The sequence below is a fragment of the Lactuca saligna genome, chromosome 8 (assembly GCF_052625555.1).
Source record: "Lactuca saligna cultivar CGN05327 chromosome 8, ASM5262555v1, whole genome shotgun sequence".
Taxonomy (NCBI): Eukaryota; Viridiplantae; Streptophyta; class Magnoliopsida; order Asterales; family Asteraceae; genus Lactuca; species Lactuca saligna.
Window position 1 is genome coordinate 144373105 of NC_136424.1, and position 21522 is coordinate 144394626.

Here is a 21522-nt window from a genome sequence, read left to right on the forward strand (position 1 = left end):
CAAGTTTGACCAAAAGTCAAACTAGTCAAAAAGTCAATAGTCAAAATCAAAGTCAGAGTTGCCAATAAGCAACCCTCCACGTTGTCGCCTTCCTTGGCCATGTCGTGGGCACAAAATGTTAAAACAGTTGCTCGTCCCCCAGTCGACACATCGTGGCAGTCAAAGGCCATGCCGTGGGGACTGGTCTGAACAGTAAAAACAAGCTTAAATCTATTTTCTTCTGATTTCAAGAGTTCCAAAGCTCATATCTGATTTGTTTCAAGGTCTTATTGGATATAGTTTCGAAATTTATCCATTAGGAAGGTCCAAACCACAAAGATCTAGATTTTAAGTCTCAAAGGGACCTAAAAGTGCATCTTTTTCAAGTTAATCCATTAAGTCCAAGTCTCTAACCTTCATATCTGAATCAACATGATGTTTAGATGGATAAAGTTTCCAACTTTATCCATAAAAATGTCTCAGTCTTTCAAGATGTAGAGTTAAATATAGAAAAATGGCCAAAATGACCAAAATCACTTGCATGGTTGAAAGGGAAGGAAAAAGTTCAAAACATTCCTAGTCCATGAGGTTCAAGAAAACATTCTAAACTGATCAAAAGTTGTTGGAGTCCAGATCTAAACATACAATGTTCTTGGGACCTTGTAGAGTAATAAAGTTGAAAACCTTATTCCCAAATCTCACTCAAAATTCATTAAATTGGACCAAAACACCAAATACTCTTAGATACACAGATGAAATGCAATAAATCTTGGAACTTTGTAACTTATAAAGGCCTAGAACGTAGGTGAAAGTTAGGATCTTCAATTTCCAAGCTTCAAGGATCAATTTCGCATGAAAACATTGCTCTAAAATCACCTAAACCTCCAAAAATGGATGAGACAAGAGTGGGGACGCTCAAATCATGAAAATGGAGGCTAAGGTTTCTCCCAAGAGGTTCTAGATATGATGGAGGCTATGAAAATACCTTAAAACATGAATCTTTAACTTTAAATTCCTTGAATACCCTAAAAGTTATGTAGGCTTTGGGCAGCACAGTTCTCATGTAGTGAGAATGTATTCCCACCTCGTGAGGACTCTCACGTCGTGAGAATTTCTTCTCACCTTGTGAGAATCGATTTTCACCCAATTTCACATCAACTTCAAGCAATCATATCTTCTTCGTTTCAACTTCGTTTTCGGTGTTCTTTATATGAACGAAAAGGTATTGATAAGACCTATAACCCTATATAATTACTTTTGACGTAAAACACATCGAACTAAAATACTTAATTAATAAAAGAAATTTAAAACATCACTTTTCCCATTTTACCCTTTGACTCCAAGACACAGAACAAGGCTTTAATCGCTTATCCAGCATTATCATCATCCAATGAGGTTTAAAGCCTATTCCCTTGTAGTCCAAGGCCTTTATTTGGTTTATTTATGGTCCAAAAGCACAAAATAAGAAACTTATTGAAACATGATGTTACAGTCAAGGCCAAGCACCAAAGGCCGCATGGAAAGCTTCAGCCTTTATAGGTTCCTATTTGGAAATGTGAGCAGTTTACCATGGATTTCATCACCAAATTAACTCAGATGGCTAAGGGTTTTGATATGATTTAGTTGATAGTTGACTGTCTGACCAAGATTTCCCACTTTTTAGCTATTCGAGAGAGCTCCCCGCCAAGAAATAAATCGATGTTTATGTGCACGAGATTGTCGCTTAACACAGTCTTCCAGTTTCCATTGTATCCGATCGAGATGTTCGATTTACTTCTTGATTTTGGTAGAGATTCCATAAGGAACTAGGTATGAGGTTACACTTTAGCACTACTTATCATCCGCAGACTAATGGCCAGAGTGAGAGGACCATTCAGACTCTCGAGGATATGTTGTGAGCTTGTGTGATTAATTTTGATGGGAGTTGGGACTCTTACCTTCCCTTAGCTAAGTTTTCTTAAAACAAAAACTATCACTCCAGTATCGGTGTGTCGCCATTTGAGCTTCTCTATGGGAGGAAGTGTCGTACCCTAGTTTTTCAGGGAGAGGTCGGTCACAGGGTCATGGGAAAAACCTAGGTGGTTCTTTAGATGAAATAGCTTACTCAAAAGATTAGGCTGAGGTTGCAGACAACTCAGATTCGACAGAAAAGTTATGCTGACTAGTGCCAATCAGAGTTGTAGTTCTAGGTCAGTGATATGGTTATACTGAAGGAATCACCATGGAAGGGTGTAATACACTTCAAGAAGAAGAGCAAGTTGGGGCTCCGATATATTAGTCTGTTTCGAGTGATTTGCAAGGTTGGTAGGGTAACTTATCAGTTGTATTTACATGTCAAATTCACAACACCTTCCATGTTTATCAACTTCGGAAGTGTGTGGCTGATGATTCAACGATTGTTCATTTGTATGATATTCATGTTGATGATAGTCTGAATTAAGTTGATAGACCAATGGCGATCTAGGATGGGAAGATGAAGGCCTTGTGCAACATGGTGGTATCTTTGGTCAAGGTCCAGTGGCAGCACCAGAAGGGTTCCAAATGGACTTGGGAACCAGAGGAACAGATGCGAGAGCATTACCCTGAGTTCTTCACAGCAGCGGACTTCGAGGATGAAGTCTGATTCAAGTGGGGGAGAATTGTAAAATTCATAATCCAGGTAAATTACTTTTTTGACCCTTAATTTGGAAATTGTTTGCAAAATTGGTCATGGGGAGCCTTAAGTGTGAAATGCGGATTTGTCTAGTATGCTGGACGTACGTGGCCGAAGGCAAAACCTTACTTTTTAGGGTTTGTGTGAATACGAGATGATTTGATGGGCAAGGACAAGGATTGATAACTCAAACCTTGAGTTAATGCTTAAGATCAATGTATGCTACTAAAGATTGTTCCAGTTAGGTCTGGCAAGACCAGTCAAGTCTGAGTTAATGCATTCAACAAAGTATTCAAGATATAAATGAAGAATGAAGATAATGATCAAGGTAAATAAAAAAATGAAGAAAAATGTTTGAGTGAATGATTTGAAAGTGAATAGAAAGTTAAGTAAACTATAATAATTCTATCTTTGGTAGAATAATTCATCGTTTGAATTTGACCTTGAAAGCTCTTATAAATAGGAGAACAAATTACATCGTACTGACCACATACATACATAGGACTGGATAATAAAGTTAGTACTGACACTATGATTTTATCCAAGTAGAAAAAAGAGACTAAGTCCTATGACAAGTTACATCAAGCTAAAATACAAAATAAATTTATACAGATGGATAGACACTAATTAAATTTCGGATACAAACTGCATTCCAGAATGCCTTCACTTATTTTGGAAGTGAAATTGACTGCGGAATTTATTGGATGTTTGCTAGAGGTTCACTTTCAGGTTCCAACAATCTCCCCCTAAGTGAACTAAGCAATCAAGTCAGTTGTAACGCCCCGGGTTTTCTCGGTATGTTTGGTTATTTTAATTTAATTATCCTTGTAACCTTGGGTTAATTTATTTAACCAATGTCTGATTTCTTATGTTATTGGACTCTTTTGTTCATCTTGTAAACTCCTTTTATTGAAGTCCATGGGCTATGGGCCTATTTGCAAAGTCCATCTAGTTAATAGTACTTAATGTGTAAATTGAATCATTTGGAACACACACAAGGAAAACACTCTAAACCCTCCCTCTCTCTCAAAAATCATCCCTCTCTCTCTCTTTGGGGTCAAGAGCAGCCAAGGGGCTGTTTGGAGCTTAATTCTTGTTCATTTCCAGCCTTGATTCGTATTGGTATGAACCTCCTTATCCTTTCTTACAACTTGATTCATAACCTTGTTCTAGTTTTATGATTTCATCTTCACCTCTTCTCCTTCTTATTTTATTTGTAATTGTATGTTATACATCATCTCAAGATCCTATCTTCACCCCATATATGGTGGATGATGGATCTAGGGGATTACATGTGGCAAAAGATCATGGAAACCCTAAAAGGGAGAATGATGATTTTATGTGCTTATGTTTATTTTCATGTTGATTATTATTACATCCTTGTGGCTAAATGAAATCCTAATGATCCCTAACCCTTTTTAGTACCACCATTATCATGGGGACTGAATTGGGATGATGAACACATCTTAAAATGTGTTTCAAAAGGAGAAGGATGGATAAGCCAAAAAGGAATCACGGGTGGCTACGATTCTGTTTTCCATCAGATCTGTAGTCATTTTGTAAAAATCATATCTTGAGATCTAGAACTCAAAAGGACCCCAAACCAATTCCAAACGTTCACTAATTGAGTTGGATAACTTTCATAAGAAGGCCAACCTCACTGATAAGGGCTTTGTCTATGTGAAATAATGGCATCTTTGCTGTTAGGTGTGATCCGGGTCTATTCTGATATGTCATTTTGTTTTCATCATTTATAAGGCTTGAAAAAGGATCCAGAGTGATTCCAAGTTTCTATATGTTCCTTATATTATGAGTTTAGTATCTGGAGAATATGGGGTGTTATTTCCAATTATAAATTGGTTAGAATGGATCCACACTCCAGGTCAGTGGGCAGTCACCAGATTTTGCTAGTGCTGTGATTGTACGCAATGTGAATTTTATATCTGGAGTTTGAGAGATGCTTTTTATTCAATTCCAACTCTGAGACTTTCACTTTTATGTCCTTTACTTCTATTAATTTTCTTCTGGATGAATTCTACTCACAAGTTGGGTAGCATTGGCCAACATCACTTGACTGTATTGTTGGAGACAGAAGTAATACACCATTTTGTAAAATTCATATTTAATTCATATTTTGGAGTTAGACTGAGTTCTTTATAGTTGTGGAATCCAGAGCAATCATAGTTTCCTATAAAATTTAGTTAAAGCTATGTTTCTGTTTTAGATTTTGGAGTAAATCCGTTTTTAACAGCAGGTCTGTTTCAGAGACCTTGATGTGATTACTCTTTTCTCAACTCATAGGTTCATTACTCTCCTTTCTAACCTTTAGTCCTTCTTAGGTGAGGTTTTGAAGTTTGCTCAAGCTTGGTAGCATTATTTAATTGTTATCCATCCTTAATACTCAATCAAGGTGAGTTCTCTCACACCGTTGTATTGATGATTGTGTTTGCTAGTTAGCTCGTGTGTGATTATTTGAATTTATTATAAAAGCATGCTATATAAGTATTGTTTTAATTCGTACATGTGCACTGTATGTAACTAATTATAGATATGGGGACACCACCAAAGGATACGGATTTACCGGTGCGGTGGGTAGGTAAGATCACCAACGTAATACTCTTCGTGAGGTGCGGTGATTAGGGCCAAATGATACGGGATCTTCCCGGTGCGGTTCAAACCTACAAGTCCTTCTCGTAATATAGACATTGATTCGTTCTTTTCCTTTATCATTATAGTTGGAAAATGGATTAGGGCTAGTAAATATGAATGTTAGTACAATGTCTGTGTTTGAATTCACTAAGCTTCGTGCTTACGTTTTTCCCTTATAACTTTTCAGGTGTTAAGATTAAAGAGGCTAAGGCTTGACATGGAGCATCGGGACATCGCTACTAGTTATTTTGTTGGGACCTTATTATTATTATTACTTCCGCACTTATTTTATATGATTATTAAGTTGATGCATTATGTTATGACTATTTCAGTTGTTTTAATTTAATTTAAGATGCGTTTTAAAAGTTTAAAATTTTTGCAAAAAAAAAAAAATTAGGTGTCACAAGTTGGTATCAAAGCCACAGTTTGAGGGAACTAGGCATTCTTGTGGATGTTCTAGACTCAAATTTGAGGCTCTATAAGAGTTTATTCTCTTTTTAAAAGATTTTTGAAAACTTTCTAAAGACTAGTAGTGAAAGATGTCGCGGTGTGCCAGTCAGCCAGCCAAGTAAGCCTTATTTCTTATGTTAAATGTTTATGTTAAATTGTTGACTATGAATTGGATTCTACTAGTCTTAAAATGCTAGATTACACACTTGTTTAATGTTGACATGTGAGAGAGAGATGTCAACTTAACGTCTAGAGCGAGCTGGAAATTTTGAAACTAGACGCGATTGCGAAATTGGAACTTGTGTGGAAGATAGTAGAAGGGCCCCTACTATTTGAAACATCTGTGCCGGTTTCGGGTCGAGGCAAGGTTGAGAAATTTTCGGCAAGCCGAGTGTTTCGTCTTCCTAGAAATATCTAGGCTGAATTATTCCTCCTTCTACAGATACAGATGGCCCCGCCTGCTCGCCTTAATCAGCTCCAAATGGAGCAAGTTAGGAATATTGTCGCTGAGGAATTCAATAACGCTTTCAATAAACTAATCCCGGGCGTGACCAATGACATAATCAACCAGGTCAAAGCTCTTCTGGATGAGCGCCTCGCAGCTATTCCCGGGGGAGCGTTACCGGCTCTGCCCGTTCGGGATTCGGCATACTACTTCGAGAAGTTCAGCAAGTGTAGCCCTCCTCTTTGGAACGGTGAATCCGACCCAGTTGCTGCTAAGCATTGGGTGTCAGATGTTGAGGGCGCCTTCATGACTGTTGGGTGTCCGGACCAGTACAAAGTTGTGATCGCCATGAACCAGCTGTGAAAAAGGGGAAAGACATGGTGGAACACCATCACCGCTCTATTAAACGAGGAAGAAGTGAGGGCCATGTCTTGGGCCCAATTTGTGGAGAGGTTCGAGGCACAATATGTGCCCAAGGTGGAGCAGCAGCGGATGCAGCAAGAGTTCATGGCCTTACAGCAAACTACCAAGTCTGTTAGCGACCTGAACGCCAAGTTCTTGGAGATGCTATCTTTTTGTCCCTCATTTGCTGGGAACGAGGTCTGGTTGGTCAGCCAATACACTACCATTCTACGTACCGAGATTCGGGAATTCGTTAGCATGCAGGAGTTCCCGACTTTATCCGCGATCATGGATGCAGCAATGAGGAGGGAAATCGAGTTGCAGACCCAGACCAAGAGGAAGGCCAATGACACCTCCTCCAAGACATCCGGAGATGCCCAGAAAAAGCAAAAGCAGGGTGGTAAGTCAAGGTATGAGTACAGGCCGTCTTCAGGTCGGGGTGAGAAAAATCCGTTGATATGCTAGAACTGTAAAAAGCCAGGGCATCATTGGAAGAATTGTAGGGCTCCCCCTGCGAGTGCAGTTCCTCAGATTACTTCTGCTGCTCCCGTCTGCTATCACTGCAACGAGACGGGACACAAGAAGCCCGAATGCCCGAAGTTGAAGGCTGGTAAAGGAAGCGGGGGTACAAATCCTGCAATTGCATCATCTTCTAAGGGACCTACAATGGTGACACGAGGTCGTGCTCACCAGATGACTCCGGATGAGCCGGTGATTACCGCGACAGTGGCAGGTAATTTTTTTTTCTTTTTTCTCCTGCCATTATTTAATAAATGGTAGTTAGAATTGTTTACATGATCGTATGTGGTAAAACAGGCACTTATTTGCTAGATTCCAAGCCTGCTGTTGTTATGTTTGATAGTGGTGCTACCCATTCTTTTGTATCTCGCATGTTTATTAATCGTCTGGGGTGTAGTATTGGAAAATTGGCTCGCCCAATGGTTGTCGAAGTTGCCGACAACCGCACTATTTATGTCACCGATGTCTATCGGGGTTGCACTCTCGAGTTTTCTGGAGTTGAATTCCCTATTGATCTTATCCCTATTGCGATGCGAGAGCTCTGCGTTATCGTAGGCATGGATTGGCTTGATGCGTTTGATGTGGAAATCCACTGTCGTAAGAAGCAAGTTCGTGTTCGAAACCCTAGAGGTGGAGAACTTATTATTCAGGGGGACATTCCCCGCCTGGCTATGGCTTCTTGCTCTTCTGCTATAGCACTAGACAACGTTCCTATCGTTTCCGACTTCAGCGATGTCTTTCCGGAGGAACTCCCTGGCTTGCCACCTGTTCGGCAAGTGGAGTTTCGCATTGATTTGGTGCCAGGTGCGACTCCGGTAGCGAAATCTCCTTACCGCTTGGCACCACCTAAAATGAAAGAGCTCCAAGATCAACTGCAAGAACTAAGTGATAAAGGGTTTATACGGCCAAGCTGCTCGCCTTGGGGTGCTCCTATTCTCTTTGTGAAGAAGAAAGATAGATCCCAGCGAATGTGTATTGATTATAGGGAGCTAAACAAGCGCACGATAAAGAATAGGTACCCGTTGCCACGTATTGACGATCTTTTCAATCAGCTTCACGGAGCATCTTGGTTTTCCAAGATTGATTTACATTCCGGTTACCATCAGATGCGTGTTCGTGAAGAAGACATTGAGAAAACAGCATTCCGTACTCGATATGGGCACTTTGAATTCGTGGTGATGCCTTTTGGGCTCACCAATGCACCCGCAGCGTTCATGGATCTCATGAACCGGGTGTGTAGCCTGATGCTTGACCGTTTAGTCATAGTGTTCATAGATGATATCTTAGTCTATTCTAAGAGCAAAGAGGAGCATCAGCAACACCTTCGGGAGATTCTGGAAACTCTGGCAAGAGAAAGGCTTTATGCTAAATTCTCAAAATGTGAATTTTGGTTGGAAGAAGTTCAGTTCTTGGGGCATGTGGTAAACAAACACGATATCAAGGTCGATCAAGCCAAGGCTGATGCGGTTAAACAATGGAAGATTCCGAAAACACCTTCTAAAATTCGCAGTTTCTTGGGTTTAGCCGGTTATTACCGGAGGTTCATTGAAAATTTCTCTAAAATCGCCTTACCACTCACCCGATTGACCAAGAAATCAATGAATTTCGTTTGGGGCCCAGAGCAGCAACTGGCATTTGATGAGTTAAGGAAGCAATTGTGTGAAGCTCCGATTTTGGCCTTACCTGATGGGGTTGAGGATATGGTGGTTTACTGTGATGCATCGCTTCAAGGTCTTGGTGCCGTGTTAATGCAACGAGATAGGGTGATAGCCTATGCCTCCCGACAGCTGAAACCCCACGAACGAAACTACCCCACTCATGATTTGGAGCTTGGGGCTGTTGTTTTCGCTCTTAAGATTTGGAGACACTATCTTTATGGAGTGAAGTTTATCATATACACTGACCATAAGAGTCTAAAATATTTGTTCGAGCAGCGGGATTTGAATATGAGGCAGATCCGATGGTTGGATGTGGTAAAAGATTATGATTGTGAAATTCACTACCACCCCGGTAATGCTAATGTGGTAGCTGATGCTCTCAGTCGTAAACAATCTGCCGAACCGATTAGAGCTAAGTGTCTCCGGATCACAATGGTGTCGTCTTTGTTAGATCTAATCTGGGACGCCCAAAAGACGGCAATACTGGAGGAAAACATCAGGCGTGAGAAGATTGGGATAGAGTTGCCTAAGATGGAACGAGACGGGCGGGGTTTGCTGACTCGCTACGGTAGGGTTTGGGTTCCATATACCGGGGGAAATCGGAAAACCCTAATGGATGAGTCTCATAAGTCAAAATTTTCTATCCATCCTGGTGCTACTAAAATGTATCGGGACCTTCATGAGGCTTACTGGTGACATGGAATGAAGAATGATGTGGCTCGATTTGTGGAAGAATGTATGACCTGTCGGAAGGTCAAGGCGGAACACCAGAAACCGCATGGGAAGTTGCAACCATTGGAGATTCCTGAATGGAAATGGGAGCATCTAACCATGGACTTCATTACAAAACTTCCTAGAACTGCCTGAGGATCAGATACGATATGGGTGATTGTTGATCGTTTGACTAAGAGTGCTCACTTTCTGGCTATAAAGGAGAGCTTATCGGCGGAGAAATTAGCTGAGATCTTTGTTCGGGAGATTGTCTCATTACAAGGGGTGCCCGTTTCTATCGTCTCCGATCGAGACACCCGATTTACCTCTCGGTTCTGGAGGAAGTTTCAAGAGGAATTGGGCACACGATTACATTTTAGTACCGCATTCCATCCGCAGACAGACGGGCAGAGTGAGCGGACGATTCAGACCTTGGAGGACATGCTTAGGGCGTGTGCGATTGATTTTGGGGGTAGTTGGGATGACCATCTACATCTAGTTGAGTTTTCTTATAACAACAGCTATCACTCGAGCATTAAAATGCCTCCGTATGAAGCCTTGTACGGGAGGAAGTGTAGGACGCCCGTTTGTTGGGGCGAGGTTGGGCAGAGGGTACTTGGGAGTACCGATATCGTGCTACAGACTACGGAGAAAATCCAAGTGATTCGGGATCATTTGGTCACAGCGAGTAGTCTTCAGAAAAGTTATGCCGACAAAAGACGCTCCAATCTTGAGTTCCAGGTGGGAGATTATGTGTTTCTTAAAGTCTCCCCCTGGAAAGGTGTGATTCGATTTCGGAAGCGGGGAAAGCTCGGACCCCGATTCATTGGACCCTACAAGTGTTGGGTTTTGAGCATTCTAACACTCCTAAGTGTACATGCAACCCTAAATACCTTGGATCTATGTTTTCTCTATTATACATGCAAATATGAACATCCAAGGTATTATCCTAATCTAGCATACAAAATAATGGATATAACAAGATAGAATGCATACCTCTTTGATAGTGCTTGTCTTCATGAAGCTTGAGTGCTTAGTGCCCCAAGTGTGACACCTCAAATGGTTCACACAACACCATAAGCACTTGGAATAACTTAGAGAGAAATTAGAACACTTCATGAAATCGTGTAGCCCTCATACATACACATAGTGTTAGTCACGATTTCTTGAGCCATGGGTTTCTTTTATATGGTGGCTATTAGGGTTACACCATGTAACGCATGACTTTACCCATTCCTTATGCTCCATGGATTTTAACCTCCATGGAGTATCCATGGGTTACCCCATGGACTTAGTCCAACATAAGGAATCTTGGATCACAAGCCCACATATATAAGAATGAATGATTTACACAATCAACCCATATATTTAATTAGTCTTCTTTTGATCACTTAATTAATTCTAGATTAATTCTTGATCAATACTAATTAAATAATCTCATTATTCTTATTATTAATATACTAGAACTTATAATATATTAATAACCGTAAGTGTCTTATTTCTCTCATTATAGTCTATCCAAGTGCGTGATGCCATGCAACCCAAATGGACCATGCCGGGTCGGGTCAAGTCTTACCAATTATAGTTATGGACTTAGACATTAATCCAACAGTCTCCCACTTGGATAAGTCTAAAACTATTTTTGCGTATGACTTCAGGAACCAACTGGCAATCGTAGCTCTCAAAAGCTTCTGTCGAACTCTGACCTTGTAGATGAACTCTGATCTTTGTCAACGACTTGTCCATTAGATAAGGGATCATATATTCCTCCATTCTAGATATCATATGGACTGAGACATGGATTATAATCATTCTCTCTGTCCATTAGTTGTTTCCCGATTTCCGATTTATGACGACTGACTAATTGAACAAATCAAATCAGTCCTAGCCCGGCCGAGCACTTCCATTTGTCATCATCAAATCATCGAGGGGCCCACAGATATCACTTTTATCCCGAAGGTAAAAGGAATGGATAAACTTCGACTCATATGGCTTGTTCTACTACTTATTGAATCATACACAAAGACACGTTTTATAACATCGAGTTACCAATGCATTTCGTGCAATCAATGTACAACCAACTCATAGTAACAACTCATATCTCTAGGTTTGAAGAATATAAGATATTATCGTCTCATGATCACTCGTGATAAAATCCATGAAGTGATTCCAATGAGCGCGGGTTGAATCCAATACTCAGAACTTATGAGCACTCATGAGTGTTGTAGCCCTTTGTCCAACAACTTAGACCTCTACAAGCCAACCCATGACAGTCTTAATTCATATCTACTTCCAACATATGACCGACTGTGGATGGTTTGAATAACTTAGTCATTCCGGAAGAATAACCTAGTTTATTCGGGAAGTCAAAACATGCAAAGTGAAACACAATAATAATTGAATCCAATATGGTCTCAGAACTTATGAATATAAATAAAACACTTTTTATTTATCACCATATGATTACACATTATTCATTGTATATTGTTTCAGCTATCAACTTTATTCTTGAATTTAAAACAATAGTTGTCCCATGCTCCAAGCATGCACACTATGTTTTCTAAACACTAGTCATGCCATACACCAAGTATGCATAATATGTTTGTCTATGATATTTATTTTGTGAACTAGATCAAATGAACATAACTTCAATGATTCTCTTTTCACACTCCCAAATCCTTACTGCAAATGCAAGAATTCCAAATTCATGTCATTTACTGAAATCTGTTAGATTCTAAACTTATATGCATCGATCCTCTTGTAATGATTATGCACAAAGTCAGAAAGACTTAACAACAATCATTACAGAGCATTCCAAAGGAGATCAAGTCCTTGGAACCATCCTTCTTGCATTAAGTTTCCTTAATCTTACACAGATTGAAAATTCTAACTTTGAAACATTTCTGAATTCATTTTGACTATCACTTCTGAACAAGAGTTGCCTCCTTACAGATTATGTCAATATGGTCCTTCCAGAATTATCACTATACTTCCAATTGTCCTTGAGAAACCAGTCTTTGGTAAACCTTAGATTGTCCTCGACAATTGTTTAATCCTTTTTAGTCATATCCAGTTCTAAACCTTTTCCCTTCTTAATGCCCCAGGCATTTGGAAATTTTTAGAAAGGATGAATATAGCACATGTAATCGATCCTATATCCGAAGCATATGGGACACGATTGATGATGTCTCACATAAAGAGTAAACCAGTCTTTTGCTATAACATTTCCATTTCAATTTGCCAAGTTCTCATAATTCAGATTATGAAAAGGGATGCCGTAATTATAATCGAATTTAAGAACGCAAATAATGGACCCATATACAGAATTTCCTTATGTTGAGCCATTCCAACATGAAATTCATATATATCCTTGACTAAATGATTAAAACCTCACGATCTAAGCTTATAGATTTGAGATGAAGTATAATTTCCTCTCCCTTAATTATAGCAAAACAACTTTTTCCCAATCGAAACCTTTTGTTTTTCTATAATTAACATTGCTAACTTGCAATACTTATCATAATTATCATGCTCCCACTAACATGATGATTATTAGCATAACACTTATGCTCCCACTAGCTTTAACATATACTCAGAAAGCTTGATTTCTAGAAATCAATACTTTATTGACTTTGTTACCAAAGTTCAGATTTCTGATACTAGATTGTTTTGATAAGACTTTATCAAAAACATACACCTTCCCTTAGATAGCTCATGGGTGTGTCAAAACAATTTTAAGAACTATGAAAAGGGATGCCGTAATCATAGTCTTGATCGTTTTGACCTTTGTCATTTCTCACAAGTCCAAGTTAGTGTGCCGGTAAACCACACACGCTCCACTAACGACTTTGAGAATGCAAATATCACAATTGCTATCTAACTAAAATCTACTTAGTCAAAGTGTTTCCTCACCATCATTTTCATGAATCAGAGAGAAACCTTATGACACTTAGATTTATTGGTGGATGAGTTCCTACCCATATGAATTTGTCAAAACCATAATCACAAGACAAGGGTAATGACAAATCCAAAACCATATGGATTGAACTCAATCTTGATTTCTTGCCACCTGGCAGCTCAAGGGCCTACCATTGCTTCCAAGTTGTTGTGCAACACATTGAGAACTCTAAGAACTCATATGCAAATCCAACTTTAACTAGAATGGGCACAGAATATGTCAACACGATAGGTTATAAACCTCAAGTCGTGTGCTAGTGAAGAACTTCAGGTTTCATTCTTGACTAGTTCTTGAGAATTTCAAGACCTTTAAGACTCCCACTGTCCTCTTGACCTATAAGACTCCCTCGTCAAACGTCCAAGAGATAGTGCGGATTCTAATCAAGACAAACACTTCACACAATTGGCCTTAGTTGGTCTTTGTTTTATCCAAAACATCACAACTTACCAATTTCAAATATACAAGAGTAGGAAACTTTTACTCTTACATTTGACACGTGTTTTAAACCTTCTTAAAGACATGTCACTCAAGTTACAATCTTGGAGTATGACTCTAACACTTGTATTGGAACGAAGTATGACTCATCTTCTTGATTTAACCATTTCAACAATTCAAGATCCCTTCTTCTTAGTCATAAGAATGAACTAAGACTTCCTTAAAGAAATAATTTTTGATATGGTTTCTTAATCATTAAGATGATCACAAAACTGATACTAAAGTACTCTCCCATCTTTTCAGATTTGAGAAACTTTTATCCTTCTGCCTAATTTGATTCTTCTTATTCGCTCTGCCTTACATTGGAACCTTTTCCAATGTCTCAGAGTTACACTTAAGCTTGTAAGTATAATCATATTTACTGAGCTTTAGTAAACTATGACGAATAGCCTTATATCTTTTGTGGTGGACTTAATCAGTGCACATGCCTATATACTCGATCCCTTAGTCCATTACTTGACTCACACATCCATGTGAATAAGTAATTAGTCTTAATTTTCCAATACTTGAAAGTTCTCATTCATCATGCTATACAACTTGCATGATTCCAAGTCCCGGTCCAATTGAGACTTTGGATGATGAGAATCTTTCCTTGTTTGGTAAATTTAGACATTACCACAAATGAAAGAATCAATTTCATATTTCCACTCTTGCTATTAATGGAATCATATAAGCAACAATTTTTCCTCAAATGCCATTGTAAGGATATTTTAAAATAAATAAAATCAAAATTTTTCCTTTTATTTTAAAACTATGCGGAAAAACTTATCCTTACAATCCATATGAAAACTTGTTGTTATCTATTCCTAAGCAATATCTCATAACTCCTAAGAAGTAGCTCAAGAATCCGATTTTTCAAACTACGCGATAGTAATCCATCTATGCGATCAGATTCAACATATTCTTTCTTTAAGTTCCTTTACTTTTCTTTGATTCTTAAAACATTACCATGTGACCCAGTCACATCATGCATCAAGAATCTCAGAATAGAAACTTAACAGAGTTAGATAGTGGACTTTACCTGAAGTAGAGTCAAACTTATTGACTTTAACATCCTTAGGTAAATTAGGCAGCTTCGCAACTAATGACCTTTCCTTTGGCAATATAAACATATGGACCCTTTGATAATGGTACACGGGACTATCACAGACTTAGTTTTTCTCTTTACCATTTGTTCAACCGAGTTGACTATGGCCGATCCCTTTCCATTGGGAAGAGAATGCTTTTTCTGTATTTCCAGTGTCACCATTGTCAATGTCCATAAAGTTTCAGGAAGTTGATCTTAACAATAAATAAGATCATTAAGGGTCTTGTCATAGTCTATGTCATAGGTGTCCCAAAGGAACTCACTATGTAACTTAGAAAGTGATTGAACCACCAACTTTCTCAAGACATTGACACCCAACTCTCCCGGCTTGTCAATGTGTGACTACATCTCCAAGATGTGATCACACCTAGACCTTGTCTTGCCAATAGGGTTCGAGTGACCTTAAATTTTTCAAGAACTTGTGGGTTAGGGAGAATAATTGGAAGAGGAGAGAGAAGTATGATATCCATGGGACATCATCTTCATTTAGGAAAGCTTGTTTCAAGAGATTTGGGAAGATCATAAATGTCTAATCCAGACATGTTATGGGAGATATTCAAGATAGTTGATCTTTCAGTCCTTAATATGACACCCAATATGAAAATATTAAGGCTAGGACCCAACAAACTATTTTATAACTTAGAAGAGGTATGCCGTAATCCAAGCTATAAAACAATTTGAAGGTAGGTGAATGACGATTCACCAATTTCCACCAAGATAAACGAAATGTATTATTAGGTTTTAATTGGTTTTGAAACTCCTAGATCTTTTGAGATTCATTGAACTGTTCAATGGCATGTTTCAATCTCGAGTGTGCCCTTCAGGTTTTGTGACTGGGATGCCGAGGATCACAAAACAAGGTGTGAAGTAACCATGCAAATTACTGGGTACCCTTAAGTGTTTATCCCTCAATCGATGTGCCGGTTAACCACACACGCTCCATCGATACTATGATAAACATTAAGTTACCCTTTGCCTACCTTGTTAAATACGAGTTAGTGTGCCGGTTAACCACACACGCTCCACTAACCGACTTAAACAAAGTGCAAAGTGTAATTTCATGGATTAGCACCTTATTCACATTTTCCTAAGTAACTAAGATTGGGTATTTTTAAAGAGTTTAGTTACTTAGTATTTATCATTAATACTTTTAATGAAGGGAGAATTAAAGTCATGTCAAACCCGTTCGGCTAACGACCCTCCACCAGTCAAGCAAGCGGTGGGTGAGAGTGAACACCCATTAAGTTGCCATTTTATAGGCAACAACCTTATACCCACCTTATAGACCAGCTTCGTGAATGAGGCGTACTAGCGGTAAGACCGACTTTACTCTTATACATATAAATATTATTAACTTATAATATTATAAAGTATAAGGGTTGAATTTTAACTTTTAAAATTCTAAGGGCTAACTTGGAATTAAAGTATTCATAAGAGAAAACTTTACAAATTCCAAAACTTGAGGGCAAGTTTTGAAACTATTCAAAACTAATTAATTCCATAACTTATGTATTTAAAGTAGTTTTAATCCAAAAACTCTTCAAGTTCCATAACTTGTGGACAAATTATGGAAGACTTTAAACTAATAAAGAATTAATCTTTTTCTTTATTTTATAACTTATGGAATTAATTAAGGTTACATATTTTATTTATTTATTTATTAATGAAGTGACTCTTGAACCTCCATAACTTAAGGACAAGACTCTTCATCTTTTTTGTAACCTTTGCCAACTTTATGAGTTTTATGAGTCTTTAATGTGACTCTTCATGTAACTTAAGGATAAGTTACACAAACACATTTTATACTCAACTCTTAGATTAATTTGGATTGAAAACAACTTTTTCACTCAACTTTTCTATTAATCTAAGCAACTCATAAGAACAAGATAATTCAAATCAAACTTTTTCATGTAATTAGTCTAACCCTTAAACTAATACAAAACATGAATCTATTGACAATTATCTTGAAAATGGATTAGCATGAACATTACCATATTTAAAAACAAGTTTATAAGTTCAAAACAACTTAGGGTAATGTTCCTAGTCCATTTCTAGCCAAAAACCTCGAAGATATGCTGTCTGGGGTCCAACTCGTCGAGTGCATGAACACAACTCGGCGAGTTGGATGCATTTTGCCTTGGACTCGTCGAGTCCCTTCATGGACTCGGCGAGTCAGCTGGGCTGACAGCATCAAAACTCGATTTTTTCAGCTTCTATTGCAGGTATAACAAGAAAACAAACCTGGCTCTGATACCACTGTTGGGTTTTGAGCATTCTAACACTCCTAAGTGTACATGCAACCCTAAATACCTTGGATCTATGTTTTCTCTATTATACATGCAAATATGAACATCCAAGGTATTATCCTAATCTAGCATACAAAATAATGGATATAACAAGATAGAATACATACCTCTTTGATAGTGCTTGTCTTCATGAAGCTTGAGTGCTTAGTGCCCCAAGTGTGACACCTCAAATGGTTCACACAACACCATAAGCACTTGGAATAACTTAGAGAGAAATTAGAACACTTCATGAAATCGTGTAGCCCTCATACATACACATAGTGTTAGTCACGATTTCTTGAGCCATGGGTTTCTTTTATATGGTGGCTATTAGGGTTACACCATGTAACTCATGACTTTACCCATTCCTTATGCTCCATGGATTTTAACCTCCATGGAGTATCCATGGGTCACCCCATGGACTTAGTCCAACATAAGGAATCTTGGATCACAAGCCCACATATATAAGAATGAATGATTTACACAATCAACCCATATATTTAATTAGTCTTCTTTTGATCACTTAATTAATTCTAGATTAATTCTTGATCAATACTAATTAAATAATCTCATTATTCTTATTATTAATATACTAGAACTTATAATATATTAATAACCGTAAGTGTCTTATTTCTCTCATTATAGTCTATCCAAGTGCATGATGCCATGCAACCCAAATGGACCATGCCGGGTCGGGTCAAGTCTTACCAATTATAGTTATGGACTTAGACATTAATCCAACAACAAGGTCATAGCTCGTGTGGGGAAGGTGGCTTACCGTTTAGAGCTTCCTGACGAGCTTAGTCTAATTCATAATACGTTCCACGTGTCTAAGTTACGAAAATGCGTTGTTGATGAGACCACTGGAGGACATACAAATTGACGAGTGTCTCAATTATGTTGAGAAACCAATCGCAATTTTAGAACGAAAGACGAAAGCTCTCCGCAACAAGACTATAACCCTGGTTAAGGTGCAGTGGCAACATAGGAAGGGTTCGGAATGGACTTGGGAACCGGAATGCGAGATGCGGGCTCATTATCCGGATCTGTTTCTAGGTGTTGACTTCGAGGACGAAGTCCGTTCTTAGTGGGGTAGAGTTGTAACGCCCCGGGTTTTCTCGGTATGTTTGGTTATTTTAATTTAATTATCCTTGTAACCTTGGGTTAATTTATTTAACCAATGTCTGATTTCTTATGTTATTGGATTCTTTTGATCATCTTGTAAACTCCTTCTATTGAAGTCCATGGGCTATGGGCCTATTTGCAAAGTCCATCTAGTTAATAGTACTTAATGTGTAAATTGAATTATTTGGAACACACACAAGGAAAACACTCTAAACCCTCCCTCTCTCTCAAAAATCATCCCTCTCTCTCTCTTTGGGATCAAGAGCAGCCAAGGGGCTGTTTGGAGCTTAATTCTTTTTCATTTCCAGCCTTGATTCGTATTGGTATGAACCTCCTTATCCTTTCTTACAACTTGATTCATAACCTTGTTCTAGTTTTATGATTTCATCTTCACCTCTTCTCCTTCTTATTTTATTTGTAATTGTATGTTATACATCATCTCAAGATCCTATCTTCACCCCATATATGGTGGATGATGGATCTAGGGGATTACATGTGGCAAAAGATCATGGAAACCCTAAAAGGGAGAATGATGATTTTATGTGCTTATGTTTATTTTCATGTTGATTATTATTACATCCTTGTGGCTAAATGAAATCCTAATGATCCCTAACCCTTTTTAGTACCACCATTATCATGGGGACTGAATTGGGATGATGAACACATCTTAAAATGTGTTTCAAAAGGAGGATGGATAAGCCAAAAAGGAATCACGGGTGGCTACGATTCTGTTTTCCATCAGATCTGTAGTCATTTTGTAAAAATCATATCTGGAGATCTAGAACTCAAACGGACCCCAAACCAATTCCAAAAGTTCACTAATTGAGTTGGATAACTTTCTTAAGAAGGCCAACCTCACTGATAAGGGCTTTGTCTATGTGAAATAATGGCATCTTTGCTGTTAGGTCTGATCCGGGTCTATTCTGATATGTCATTTTGTTTTCATCATTTCTAAGGCTTGGAAAAGGAATATTATGAATTTAAGATCTGGAGAATATGGGGTGTTATTTCCAATTATAAATTGGTTAGAATGGATCCACACTCCAGGTCAGTGGGCAGTCACCAGCTTTTGCTAGTGCTGTGATTGTCCGCAATGTGAATTTTATATCTGGAGTTTGAGAGATGCTTTTCATTCAATTCCAACTCTGAGACTTTCACTTTTATCTCCTTTACTTCTATTAATTTTCTTTTGGATGAATTCTACTCACAAGTTGGGTAGCATTGGCCAACATCACTTGACTGTATTGTTGGGGACAGAAGTGATACACCATTTTGTAAAATTCATATTTAATTCATCTTTTGGAGTTAGAATGAGTTTTTTATAGTTGTGGAATCCAGAGCAATCATAGTTTCCTATAAAATTTAGTCAAAGCTATGTTTCTGTTTTAGATTTTGGAGTAAATCCTTTTTGAACAGCAGGTCTGTTTCAGAGACCTTGCTGTGATTACTCTTTTCTCAAATAATAGCTTCATTACTTCTCCTTTCTAACCTTTAGTCCTTCTTAGGTGAGGTTTTGAAGTTTGCTCAAGCTTGGTAGCATTATTTAATTGTTATCCATCCTTAATACTCACTCAAGGTGAGTTCTCTCACACCGTTGTATTGATGATTGTGTTTGCTAGTTAGCTCATGTGTGATTATTTGAATTTATTATAAAAGCATGCTATATAAGTATTGTTTTAATTCGTACATGTACACTGTATGTAACTAATTATGGATATGGGGACACCACCAAAGGATACGGATTTACCGATGCGGTGGGTAGGTAAGATCACCAACGTAATACTCTTCGTGAGGTGCGGTGATTAGGGCCAAATGATACGGGATCTTCCCGGTGCGGTTCAAACCTACAAGTCCTTCTCGTAATATAGACATTGATTCGTTCTTTGCCTTTATCATTATAATTGGAAAATGGATTAGGGCTAGTAAATATGAATGTTAGTACAATGTCTGTGTTTGAATTCACTAAGCTTCGTGCTTACGTTTTTCCCTTATAACTTTTCAGGTGTTAAGATTAAAGAGGCTAAGGCTTGACATGGAGCATCGGGACATCGCTACTAGTTATTTTGTTGGGACCTTATTATTATTATTACTTCCGCACTTATTTTATATGATTATTAAGTTGATGCATTATGTTATGACTATTTCAGTTGTTTTAATTTAATTTAAGATGCATTTTAAAAGTTTAAAATTTTTGCAAAAAAAATAAAATAAAATTGGGTGTCACATCAGTTCAATTTGCTTCTTCCTTGATAAAAACATAAGCTATGAATAACCAATCCCTAACGTCAATATAACACTGCAGCTGACTCACAAACTTTTCCTTAATATTTTCCGGAGCTTCTGACTTGGATGCACGACTGAAGAAGTTCTGAAGAGCTTTAGTTGGAACTAGGTGTTTGCCAAGGACTCGAAACAAGTCCTTCTTATTTGTCTTTCTCTGCTTGTAGAAAAACCCCAACAACAACTCATTAATGGGCCCTTCAGCTAGCAGATCAACTTCTAGTAGAACATAATCAATCTTGGCAAGGAAGTTTTCAGTTCCAAATAGATGTGCCAATTCATGGTCGCATCAGCAGAATTCATCTACATAGTCTTTGATGAAGCTTAAGGTAGCATGGTATTCTCCCATGTTGATACTATCACTTTGATGATTCCGGAAATGTGTTGCAATAGTCAAGATGTCGTTCAGATTGATCACAGGGAAGTCGACATCAATGATGGTGTATTGGGTTGGTTTATTTCGGAAGATGTAGTACCGGAACAGCACACAGTTGAGTTCGAACTTAGTTAGAATATTCCTTCCACACCCTCAGATTTTTGTAATCCTCTTCTTAGACCAGACTTCTTTTTTAGGAAGTGCGTTTTTGGAATAGAAAGTCTTAAGTCTTTCACGCTCAGTCCGGATGATCAATTGCACATCATCTTCAGGATGTAGAGGGCCAAACTTGGTGTAATACTTGTTGAAAGGAGAGAGGGGGAGATCAAGTTGTTCTGAATCATTACGGGGAATATCATATTACATAAATGCCACTATATACAGATCACGGATAATCCCTTCTCAAAATAGAACCCCAACATCGTATTAGGATTGTCTTTGAGCGCTTGA

The 21522-nt window shown here is 38.2% G+C and overlaps 1 protein-coding gene across 1 annotated transcript; it reads left to right on the plus strand.

The window, feature by feature from the left end:
- The first annotated feature begins 6602 nt into the window (after positions 1–6602).
- LOC145010158 (uncharacterized) lies at positions 6603–21207 on the plus strand. Its single transcript, XM_078968732.1, has 5 exons — positions 6603–6978; positions 7060–7311; positions 7395–7992; positions 8083–8256; positions 21090–21207. The coding sequence occupies exons 1-5, from the start codon at positions 6603–6605 to the stop codon at positions 21205–21207; spliced, it is 1518 nt and encodes a 505-aa protein (XP_078824858.1).
- The last annotated feature ends 315 nt before the right edge of the window (positions 21208–21522 follow it).